A 12,630-nucleotide genomic window follows, 5' to 3' on the forward strand; every position below is an offset into this window, starting at 1 on the left:
CAGGAGCAGAATATTGTTTCACTGGTTTGCAGCTTCACCATCTTCCCTGTTAACAGCTAAAAGACAGTTACTTGGAGGCTTCTCACTGTCTGTGTTCATGAAGAGGCAGCAGTAACTTGTCTTCAGAATTTCTGCTGTAGTACAAAGTTAAAAACCATTGCATTCCCTGCAACGGCATATTTTTTCTGTAGTAATAAAAGAATGTAGTTTGCTTTTAGAAATGCCAACATTATACATTCATGGTCAATATTACTCCCATGATGTTGATAAAATTTTTACTTTGCTAAACAGGATCACAAGTACTTGAGAAACAAAACCAGTGTTTTATCTGTGGCATAGTTTAAAGAATAGACATTTGAGAGGTGAACATTCACATCTAATATTCTAATAATGAGAAATATTTGGGCAGTGAGATGATGCTAACTTTAAACAAATCTTGGTTTTCATTCCAAAGGATTTGACTTATTAGTGAGATTTAATCCCTTCTTGGAACAGTTGTCCCAAGAAAGATGCAGGAAAAAAGCAAGCCAGGTAGAATACTGGAAGAAGATGTTACTAATGCAAAAGATTTAGTTGCTCTTAACTGTAATTTACTGCTTGTTTGTATTTTTTATGAAGCAGAAAAGAATTAGAAGAGTATTATTAAGTCACAAGTCTAGATTTCAAAGGTAGATTGAAATTAGGTTGGTGATGAAAAATTTTGTGGTTTGGGATACACTGATATATTAACTTATTATCATATTTAACTTCTGTGGGAAATACAGTGGTTTTCATTAGGAACTTAGAGTTTCCTTTTCTTAATAAAAAAAGATGAGATATATACAGTGTTTTAGCTGAGAAGGAAGGCTGTTGAATGAAAATTTAAGGAACGTGTGTAAGTGGAATGCAGAAGGCAAATAAATGGTGGGGATGTACTTGCCTTATTTGTAGTATTACAGGGAAAAATGGCACAAGACTGTCTTGGTTATGTAACTTACGGTGAGATTAGATAGCTTACTTGTTTTGCCATATTTTTTTTTCAGTTGACTTTAAGCCTCATGCCAGCATGGACACAGTCCATCATATGTTACTCTTTGGATGTAATGAACCTTCCTCTACTGAAAATTACTGGTAAGAACTGCATCTTGCTTTTGTTATTAACCAACTCTTTTTCACTGTTAATTGCTTAAACCTCTTCCATTGTCAGAATCTCTTGGAAAAGTAGGAAAATTTGAAATTAAGAAGAAATATATAACAATCTAGTCTTTCCACACTTAAAGTGCTTTTTTTTTTAAACTAACTCCTCCATATTCTTCATGACTAATTGACTGTCTTCAAGGAGGAGGCAGAAGCTGTAGTAAAGAGAGTGTCATTGAATACCAAGAAAGCTAATCTTTGAACTATAGTTGGCTGCTTTTCTCTGTATGAAGTCATGTAGCAGAATGAAACTGAGCAAAGGATAAACTAAAGAATATTATTATTTGATTTGGTAGTTGACTTGTGCTTCAAAATGCCTAAGCAGAGGGAAATGCCTAGGCATTTTGAGAGCAGAGGAAAACACTCAATGCCAGTTAAATAGGTGTGTGGAGGCAATGTGAAGAGAACGTGAAGAAGGTGGGTGGAAATTAATCATCTATCCAGTAATTTTGCAACGTTTCTGTAGGTTTTCATGAGAGAACAGATGAAGTATTTTTGCTGATGCTACAAAGGTTATATGAATTATTCTGAACTGTAGAACAATTTTAATACAGGTGTTCCGATAGAGTTGTGTAATCATAATTTATTTTTCAAGTATTTACCAAAACCTAGAATTTAGAATTAACAGTATAGTATAATATAATTTCAGGAAAAATACCCCAAAACATTCTGAATGCTTGTTTTGGGTAAGTAATTTGATTAGTATTTTAGACATATACAACACATTTTCCTCAAAAGCCTTATCGTCCATTTACCTAGCAACAAATAGTTATAATATTGAAAATGAAATCTTGCACAGTTGTGCAAGAAAAGCAGATGCTTAAGAAGTTCAGACAAAAGTAAAACTGAAAGCATAGAATTTCTTTAAATTTCTTTTCCCTGCAGACAGCTTTTCTGTGTTCTTTTTTATTGTATCTCAAATGATAAAATATACTTGAATACTTTAATGTGAACAATACGCCAACATAAAAGTTTTCCAGTCTGACCTTTTAAAAATAGGTGAGTATTCTATTTAAAACTCTGTAGAGTTTGTACTTGGAGCTTGTGTTGTTTTTGTATTTCTGAAAGTAGTTTTAATAGAGCCTTGGAATAATTTGTACATGAAAGAATTATGTTGTTACAGATTGATCAGGAGCTTGTGTTGAAGTTATGAGACAATGCCTAAGTCACAAGTTCTGAGGTTGTACAAGAGTACAACGCCAAAAACCAAAGTTTTACAAAACTGAATCAAACTGAAATCCCTGTTTTGAGTCTATAGAGTTCAGGTAGTTTGAGCTCCCTGGTTGTTCTTTCACTCTCCCAGCAGAAGACTCACAATGACAGCCTTTGCGGTGTGGCAGCTAATGTTGCTTTTGCTCTTGATTGACCTACCTGACAAACAAGATACTTACTTAGTTATGATGGACTGAGCTTGTTGAACACCAGATTCCCACCAAGCTGCTCTATCCCTCCACTCCTCAGGATGGAAAAAAACTCAGGTGTCCAAGCAAAGGCAGTTTAATAAAGCAAAAGCGAATGTTGTTCAAAAGTGGAGGAAAAAAAAATATTTTATTCTCTTCTTTTCATCACTAAGCCACTTCCTAAGAAACAGGACTTCAGCACAAGTAATAGTTGCTCTGAAAGCCAAATAAATAACAAACGTGTGTGTGTGTGTGTGTGTGTGTGTGTGTGTGTGTGTGTGAGACACAGTGGCCACTAGGAGATAACCTCCCACTAGCCCTATCTCCTGGCCTGTGCCAAGAGTGGCCACTCCCTATACAACCCCTAGGGTTGGTCTGGGTAGCGGTGTGAGCAGTTCTGCTTGGTACCCTGAAGCAGCAAGGCTGCTCTGCTGTTTCCAATCTGAATCGAGAATCCGAGGTGTAGGAACGAGAGGGAACACTTGTGTGGGTTCCCAAGGGGTTTAATTATTGAGAGGAGCTAGGGACAAGTGACACAGAATACAGGCTTGCAACAACTTACATATAGGGGAGGGTACAAGGGGAGGATACAAACTTCAACCAATTGGAGGACACCTGGGGAGGAGCACAGGGTGGGGAATACATTGTGACAGCCAATAGGGGGCAACAGGGGTGGGGAATAGTTTTAACATACCAATGGGCTTTCAAGGCATACAGGATAGACATGGAAGGTTCTAGGAATAAGGGTGGGGCTACTGTGACAGACAAAGGAAGAGGGCAGGGTTTCACTGACTGGCGGGGAAGGATCCAGAATAAAGGGTTGGTCTTTGGGGAGATGGAGGGGGCATTGGGAGGATACAACTCTGGGGTAAACCAACATATATGGGGGCAACCAGAACAAACCATTTTGAATTTATAACAGAAACCACACCACCACATCTCCCCCTTTTTTGTTTAGTTTTGAAGAAAGAAGGAAGAGGGATGGGAAGAATGAATTTTCTATTACCTTTAGTTGTTGAGTGGATGTAATACGGTTTAGAACATTTCTTTGGTCAGTTTGTGTCAGCTGGCTTGGCTGTGGCCTCTACTAAGATCTTTCCCAAACACTGGTGTGTTATCAACAACTTTCTAAGCCAGACCAAATATGTTAGTGTTGTGTTTAAATCTGCTGTTTTCAATTTTTCATATGCAGATTTTGATTAGATCTTGCTATTTTTTATGTGTATTTTCTGAGGTTTTATGTTTGCTTTGCATTCTCAAAATGAAAGCTCTTCATTCACTCTCTCATCATTTCACATCCCTGTTTTTGCAGCAGTTTTCAGCTTTTTATCTTGCTCTACCTGCAGGTATTTGCAAGGCTAGGAAGATGATTATGTGTTTTCTACATAAAATAGACTAAAGAGTGCTAGGAACTTCTAACCTAATTTTGTTAAAGTTGTTCTGGTGACTGTGTGTTACTGGTCTTCATTGTTGTTTATTTTGTTTGGTTATTTGCTGTTCCTTTAGTTACCTGAAGGCTTGCTCCTCTGTCTAGTAGGGAAGGAACAGTTGTTTGAGCTGATCGCTGTAAGACTTGTTTAGCAGGAATCCTCTCCTTACTTTTTAAATGCTCAACATTTTTACAGAGCCAGCTTTAATTTAATTAGGCATGCCACACAGATTTTTTTTTTAGTTTCTTTTTCAAAGTTCTAGCAATATTATTTATATATGGTTTTTGAAGTCAAGTTTTTCTTTACCATAATGATGTGAAAAATAGGCTGTTAGGAACAATCAGAATAGAAGATCAAAATTAGTTTTCCTGAGATGTGAAATTTCATTCAGGTCAGTTTTGAGTGAGGAGAAATGAGAAGCATCCACATTACTCTGTTTGGATTAGCTGCCCTTTGGCCATTAGTAGTGCTAAGCCAAAATCTGTGATGCCCATCTGGCCTGCTGCCTTTTCTGGTGATCTGACACTATTCTTGCAAGTGTCCCTGGCCTTCTGAAAGGCTGTCAAGTTGTGTGGAACCTGCACTGGTTTCAACATTCACTGCAGTGGGGTAGAATCTTTATCTGATCAAATGCTAAAGGTTGTTCTCCCTTCTTGAAATCCATAGGCCTTTCCACAGGGGAAAAAAAAATGTTTCCCAGAGCTCATTGCCTCAGGTGTTGATCAGTACATTTAAAAAATGGCATAGCTGCTTCTATTCCTTGATCATAATTGATCTAAAAACAGTTCAGCCACAATGACAAGTTTTGCCTGAGCTGACAAACTGTGTTGAAATTGAAGTAACATGCCTGAACTGATTGATAAAAGTTCAGATTCCCTGTAGATAATCAGGAATGCACTTGAATGTTTTAAAAGAAAATGTTGAATTATTCAGAACTTGTGAGTCTCCTGGCAAGACAAGTCTTGCACTGCATCAAATGTAACACTGAAATAATATCTTGTGAATGAGCTGATTCATAGATAAAGCCGTTATTTTGAGATCAGGCAGGGCAACTTTAAATAGTTATGCAAACAAATGTATACGTGCAGGTCACAGATGGCCACCTGGTGATTCCTCTATCAGACAGTTGTTTCTGTTGGCAGGAAAGAATGGGTTTAGATGCCTTTGACATCAATAGTTCAGTAGAGGTTGCAAAAGATGTCATGACTAGTTCAGTGAAGGACATTTATTTCATTGCATGATGAAGAGTGGGGGACAGTAGAAAGAATTGTATTTTTAGGTGTAGTTTCTTACCAGTGCCACTGCCCCAGAATGTTCTGCAACATTCAAGAACTGAAAATGATTATTTGTCTTACTCAATCGCCTCAATTATCAGTTTTTTAGCGTATAAATACTTTTTTTAAAGTATTGATTAGTATCAAGGAGTGCAGTGTAATAGAGAAAGAAATAAAAGAAGTTACTTGTTACCATAACCAATGCAAATGGGCTAAAGGGATACCTAAATACTGGTCTTGCTGATATAGTGAAAATTTTACTTTCAGTCTAGGTAATCAGTCAAAACCCCCATGTCATTAATAAAAACAGCTCTTAGGCTTACACAAGACTGGGGAGAATACCTTTAGGAAGTCCAGGAGAGTTTGCAAAAAACACAGAGACCCAGGAAGCAGTCAGTAAGCTCTCTCCTCTCCCAATCCATTCCAAATTTTGAGTCAAAATCAGTTTTTAGAACAATAATGTGTAATATGCAGCTATAGTCCATTTTTAAAGTATTCTGTGTCACTCAGTCAGTTTTGAATCTCATTTTTTTAATGTAAAGAAGCTATGATTTTCAGTGATTTTTTGTTAGTTAAATTTATACTTTTTACTAACTCCCTGCTTTTCAATCTGTTTATCTTATTGCCTCTTCTTTGCAATCTCCTCTAGGTTTGTTTTTTTCTGAAAACTTAATGTTTCAAGATTATCATTGCTGGTGAAATGAGATGGTTGACCATTTTTTAAACAAAATGAAAAACCAGTGTCTGTAGTTCATCTTTGTCACCTACAGTCTTCCCCCTCCATTCTGGTAGCCTCTTGGAAGCAAGTTTGAAGCAGCCTGCACAGGGCCTTTCCCTAATTAATGTGTTCTTAGAAATACTGTGGTGTAAATTAAAGACAGTTGTGCCTAAAGTGTGGTGGTAAAGCTGTGACTGTGCTTGTAGTTCCTTCTGGCATTCCTCCTAAACAATCTCTTCAACACATTCCCAAATTGTGCAGCTCAATACTAGGTTAGATCCATGAGGTCTTTTGGGTTTTTTGTATAGTAGCAGTGGGAAGCTGCATAATTTTCAGTTGCAGCTACATCCATCAAAACATTTTACTTACCTTGAAGTAAGTTTTGACTGTACTTTGGGACATGGGCATGTTTGAAGGGGAAGGTGATCAAACTGTTAGTTATGAAGGTCTAGAAATACATGTTGTAAGTATAACTACTAAAAAAGAAGTGGTGTTTTAATACTATCATGATTATGGCAGAGCTTTTGAAGTTGAACTAAATACATTACCTTGGCTGCAATAAAGCTCACTGGAATGAAAGAAATGTGTGATATCCTACTGAGGTGGTTTGATACACATGCCAGAAGAGCTGGTTATTTCTGAGACATACCTGGAAAGTGTCATCATCATTTGCACATATGGCTTAGCTATTCTCAGCAGAAACATGATCGAGCTGCATCTGCTAGATGTCCTGATCTTTTTTGTGTTCATACTCTTCCTCACACTGCGTGGCACTCTTTTTTCCCCACAATTGCAGGTGACTGAAACCATGCCTTACATACGCAAATGTTTTCCCAAGTGTCATTTTACAGGCAGTGATAAACAGCCTGTACCATTTTGATTTAGAATGAAACACTGGCATAGACACCAACCTTTGTCACATCTGGCTTGAGTCTGTTGATGTAGTCTGAATAGTTTCAGGGTGAAGCTTTCTAAAAGTCATACCTGTGTATGCTGCACACCTACACTTTGTGCTCAGGGCCATGGATGCTTTGCCATTGGAAGAAGGTACAAATACACCGTGTAAATAAACCTTTTCCCTAATTCAGGATAAAGAGGGAGAAGTGTATTCTAGGTGGGTGTTCAGAAAGCTCCATAGGGTCCCTTGTTTGATTATCCATGTGTATCATCATGCAGCCTACACCCACATATAGCAGTCAGTGCCTTCTTGGATGTGGTCCAGGTACATTGTGCTGTCTGTACGACTGCATCTGGCCATTTAGACTTGGTAGTGTGTCTGCCTCAGGTTTACCAGTTCTTGCAGATTTAAGGTATCTAGAATTTACCAGTCTTTGGGAATCTTTCATTCTTCACTCTCAGTGTCACCTGCAAGGTGCTAGCTGCAGAGGCTAGGGACAACTCAAACTCTCTGTTACTGTAAATATTTGTGACCTGTTTGTGGCCTGTTAACTTGGCAAACCCTTCTTTTTTCTTTTTGTTCTCCCTTGGGTTTTCATTTTGCATTTTTTTGGTGATTGTTTCTTTTGTGTGTGTGTATGCGTATATATGTGTAGGCAATTTTCCTATTTTGAAAAACAAGAAATCAGGCAATGGAATAAGAATTAACTTAAAGCAATGAGCTCACATACAGCTTTCTCTCACTTTTTTTGACAATTATTTTAAAATTAATTCTAAATAACCAATGTTATGTTTTGTGGGGATATTTTCCTGCTTGTGCATGAGTCCTATTCATCTGTGTAAACGTGGCAGCCATTGGCATTTTGTATCATTTGAGTTAATAATGCTAGAAATTTTCATACAGTTCATTACCATAAAATGTTCCTTAATTTTTTCCATCACTGATTAATAGGCTGACAGGGCCCATCAGAACTGTCTAACACTGCCTTAATGCAAAGGGAGGGAAATAAAAGAAGGTGGAACATATATCAATATCCATTAAATCAATCTACATTAAAATAACTGTGTTTAATCAGCATACATTCAAAAAAAAATCTTCATAGATCTTAAAATTAGTGGTTTTGCATGTAACTCACCTGCTGTTTTCTGATTTCAAAACTGTAAAAATTATAATCCCTTTTCTTTCCTCATACTTTTAGGGACTGTGATGAAGGAACATGCAAAGATAAATCTAACATTTTGTATGCTTGGGCAAGAAATGCTCCACCCACCAGGCTGCCCAAAGGTATTGGCTTTAATATGGAGTTCTTGTGTGCAGGGGCGGAGGGAAAAAGGAGGACATGGAAGTAAAAACCTGGGATAGCTGAGAACAGCCTATAATATTTTTATTATGTCTAATTGATAGAAACTGTAGAAACATCATAATAATTAACATAATTAACTATGAAATGTATTATGCTAGTTAATATACTTGTGGGGTTTTGTTATTCTGTTTGCTATACCATTATGTTTCTATAGGGATAAAAAAGGCAGAGATAAATATCATATTATACTGTTTATTTTTATATAGCATTAATCTTGCATTTCCTACTATATGTTACTAGAAGGTTACCATTTATTTATCTTTCAGTAGCACACAAACTATATTACAATATTTTTGTTTGTTTAGGAAAGCACAAATAAATTGAAACATTTTCGTGTTTAAAGTATATGTTGAGAATTTAATGTGTTTTTAATTTTTAATGCTTTGATGCAGTTGAGCAACATGCTTGTATACACATTTTCTTGTATAATAGACAACCCTGCTGAATTAAATCAAAACATTTTAAGCTACTTGGAGTGGTATGTCTGGAAAAAAGGGTGAAGTGCTTCTTTGTAATTACCACTAAGGGTCTTAGAAATATCTACCATCTGTATAGCCTTGATCTGAAAATACCTTGAATGCTAAGTATTTTTTATTTCATCTTTTATTGCCCATTTTCATAGCCAGGGGCAGTATCATGAAAATGCTTTTTTAAATAATCCATTTACACACTTACCAACATGAATGTTATTTGATTTGGTTATCAGAATGTCAAGATAAAAAAAAATGTTACATGGAGGATTCTGTAGACATTTTGTACTTAGAGAATTATGTAGAAGTTTTGCTATTAAACCCCAGTTATCAATACTTTTATTGTTGGTAAGCTGTGCAAAAATAATAGGTTTGTAGGGAGTATTCATAAAGATGCCTCATGTGTGCACAGAGAGGCTGCAGTCCCATTTATAAGGTGGCTTTACCTTTTACTGTGGGATTCTCTGACCAAATACAACGAAATTGGTTTTTTCTGCTTCTTTTAAAGAATGTTAATTGTAGAATTGGTTTAGAGAAATCCCTTTTGGTGATGTGATAATTTGCAATTTCATTCTTTCAAATTATTACAAGCTTCTCTGTTGTATTTTGTGCCTGTGCTTGCTTCTCTTATCAAGTAACATAGGTGCATAATTTCCTCAAGATTTTTTCTGCATATAATATTAATTTAAATCTAAAAGTATCTTACTGCAGACCTTTTTCTCTTCTCATTCTAATAAGTAATTCATTCTAATAAGTAATTCTTCTTAGTAAGTTAGTGTTAATTAGTTTGTATCATGCAGAGGTTATATGAGAAATGAAAGGTCCACCAAATCCTACATGGATAGTAAGACTTCATTTTTATTTTGGATTTTTAAAAAATCTGTATTAATGTTCTTTGATTGAGAGAGTTCTCTGCATAGAGCAGATACTTATTCATAATTAAGTTATGGTCCTAGCTTCTTAATCTGTTTGGGATGATGTGCTAGTGGTTTTCCTGGGTTTCAGGACAAAGTTTTCTTCAATGGTGTCTGAAATTTTCTACCCCTTCACTCTTAGCCAGTGAAGTGATTTGTATTTTTTGATATTGTCAGTGATGGTGAATCATCTTACATTTTATTTTTTCTGAAAACAATATATTTTCCTTCTCTTAGGTGTTGGATTCAGAGTTGGTGGAGAAACGGGTAGCAGATACTTTGTTCTCCAGGTACACTATGGAGATGTTAGTGCATTTAGAGGTATGCATTTTGGAAATTTACTCTGTAAGTTGTATCATCTACATAATGAAAAATATTTACCTGTAGAAAAGAATTTTCTGTTAGTGCCATTTGCAAAGATCAGTGGACGTATTTTGAATACAGTTTCTGTATTAACTTGACTTCATAAACTTAATTTATCTCTATAAATATTTGAAAGGTGAACACCATTTTTTTCTTCAAAAACTGTGGAGCAAATGACTTAAAGTGATCAATAAACAGATTAATAATTTTATGTTTAGGGAGAAATTGGGGGTTTCCATATATAATTCAGTGTTTTGTTTAATGAAGTTGAAACAAATAGGTGTGAACACACTTAACCTGCCATCATACTTGAGCAGATTGTGAACAGATAATATTCACTGGCCAACTAGTCACAGTATTTGTGTTTGGAAAAAAAGGTAACTCATGGAGACAGTGTCTTTTTTGTTTGTTTGTTTGGCTTGGTTTTTGATTTTTTTTATGATGAAATGCTCATTTCAAGCATAGCAATATTGTTATTCTTGTCATCGAGTACCTCACAGAATCACATAACGGTTGAGATTGAAACAAACCTTTGGAAGTCATCTGGCCCACGCCCTCCCTGCTCAAGCAGGGCCGCCTACAGCCTGTTGTCCAGACCCATGTTCAGGTATATTCAGGGGTAGAAGCACACCCCAGGGCAACCTCTGCCAGTGCTTAGTCACTCACACAGTGAAAAAGTTTCCTTACGCCTCCTGTGTTTCAGTGTGTGCCCATCACCTCTGGTCCTGTGGCTGAGCACTCCGAAGAGCCTAGCTCCCTCTTCTTTGCACCCTCCCTCCAGATCCAGCTCTCTCTGAACAGGCTCTCTCAGCCTTTCCTCACAGGAGAGATGCTCCAATTCCTTCATAATCTTCGTGGCCCTTTGCTGGACAGAATTAATTTAATAGCTGGTTAATTAAATGAAATGAAAAATATTCTTTTTAGAAGAGTTGAATATGAGAGTAGGTAATTTTACATACAGCTTTTTTTCCCTCCAAAACTTATGGGATTAAAATTGAGTGCTAATACATAAATAACTACTACATAAAGTAGTAGTTATATTTTATATAAATAATGTATTATATAAATATAATATATTTATGTATTTTATATAAAATATACTTTATATTTTATATATATAATATATAATAATATTACAAATATTTGTAATTACTTGCAAGTCAGAATCGTAAACTCTGAACAATGCTTTGGAATCCTTGATGTACTCCTGAAAGCATAACAAGTTAACTGAACACTTTCATCATTTATCGTCTTTTCTGAATTGCAACAACTACGTGTACTTACATACAATCTTCAGTGACTGTATTCGTATGATTTTACTCTGTTCTTATGCCTGTGGTTATCAACAGACAAGAAAAATCCCTTTAGGTTATTCCTGAAATTTAAAAACACTTGTGAAACTTGTTAAAAATTCTGCATTGAATATCTTTGAACACTACTATGAAGGTTTAGGACATTTTATTAGACCAGAATTATTCTGTTTTCCGTCCCTTCTTACCTATAATCCTGAGCTAAGAATGAATATTTACATATGCACTTTACTTTCAGATAATAAAATAAAACTTACTGTACCTTGTCTAAAGTAAACAGATTAAAATTCAGTCTGGAAAACCAAAAATACATTCTACAAAAAAATATGTGAACAGACATCTTAGAAAAATATTGATTTCTCTATTTAATTTTCTTTACTATTTACATTGTAAAAGCAAAAATTATTGTGGAATTATGCCTAGATAGTGGATATAAGTAAACAAGTAAAAAATTGTCAGAAATTTGTCTGCCTTTTTATATAGTCATAAGTGTTTCAAGTTCAGATTCAAATTAAAAGTAAATCTAGCCATCTTTAGGTCTCTAAAGGGGCCCAGTCAGCTTTGAACTGGGGCTGTAGGGATATGCAGTGCAGTTGTAATCCTGGTCTTATTTTATTATTCTATGTAAGCACCTTTGAATCTGAATTTTTAAAAATACTGTATTTTTCTAATGCCTAGAATTTTTTTTTCTTTTTCCTTCCCTTTGTATAACAAAGGCTAATGTTGTTTCTGATCTGCCATATTATTATCTTAGTCCTTTCCAGCACATAGAAGAATATAATTGTTATTCCCAAGAATCAAAGTGTTTAGAAGTTATCAATGATAAGGTCTTTTAGCTATTCTGAAATGGAAGGTTTTCACATTCTGTCATTTTGTATGTGTTGAGCATTTTGTATGTGTTTTGTATCCGTTGCGTTGTTTGAAGCAATTTACAATTTTTTGTCAATATGCTTGGAGCAAATTTATGAGGAGGTCTTTCATCTGTGTTCAGCTTTGGCTTTTTTCATTCCCTTTCTTGTTCTCTCTCTTTTCTTGCACAATGAACAATGCAGTCTTGCATTCTCAGCTTCTTCTCTTAACCCCCACCTTTTCACTGAGAGTAGATTATTTCTCCCTACTATCACTCTCTGCAAGAATTATGTTACCCACATTGCATATAATAACATATAATTTCTCAGTGGAGTGTAGGGTTCTTAGTGTTTTCTTAGGATTGTTTTTTTTTTGGTTGGGGAGAGTAATTTGTTTTGGCCACCAAGCTAGTAGATGTCTTAAAAATATCTGTTTCCTCATAAGAATGTGAGTTGTATATTGTTA

At 35.6% G+C, this 12,630-nt stretch overlaps 1 protein-coding gene across 8 annotated transcripts in view; it reads left to right on the top strand.

The window, feature by feature from the left end:
• PAM (peptidylglycine alpha-amidating monooxygenase) overlaps positions 1–12,630 on the top strand; it is a 119,862-nt gene that overhangs the window by 62,823 nt on the left and 44,409 nt on the right. For all 8 annotated transcript variants that reach the window (XM_053931666.1, XM_053931670.1, XM_053931667.1 and 5 more), the window contains exons 5-7: positions 1,023–1,110; positions 8,095–8,180; positions 9,881–9,964. In XM_053931666.1, coding sequence (XP_053787641.1) covers positions 1,023–1,110; positions 8,095–8,180; positions 9,881–9,964 — 258 coding nt within the window. The remainder of the gene's footprint in view (positions 1–1,022; positions 1,111–8,094; positions 8,181–9,880; positions 9,965–12,630) is intronic.

The sequence above is a fragment of the Vidua chalybeata genome, chromosome Z (assembly GCF_026979565.1).
Source record: "Vidua chalybeata isolate OUT-0048 chromosome Z, bVidCha1 merged haplotype, whole genome shotgun sequence".
Taxonomy (NCBI): domain Eukaryota; kingdom Metazoa; phylum Chordata; class Aves; order Passeriformes; family Viduidae; genus Vidua; species Vidua chalybeata.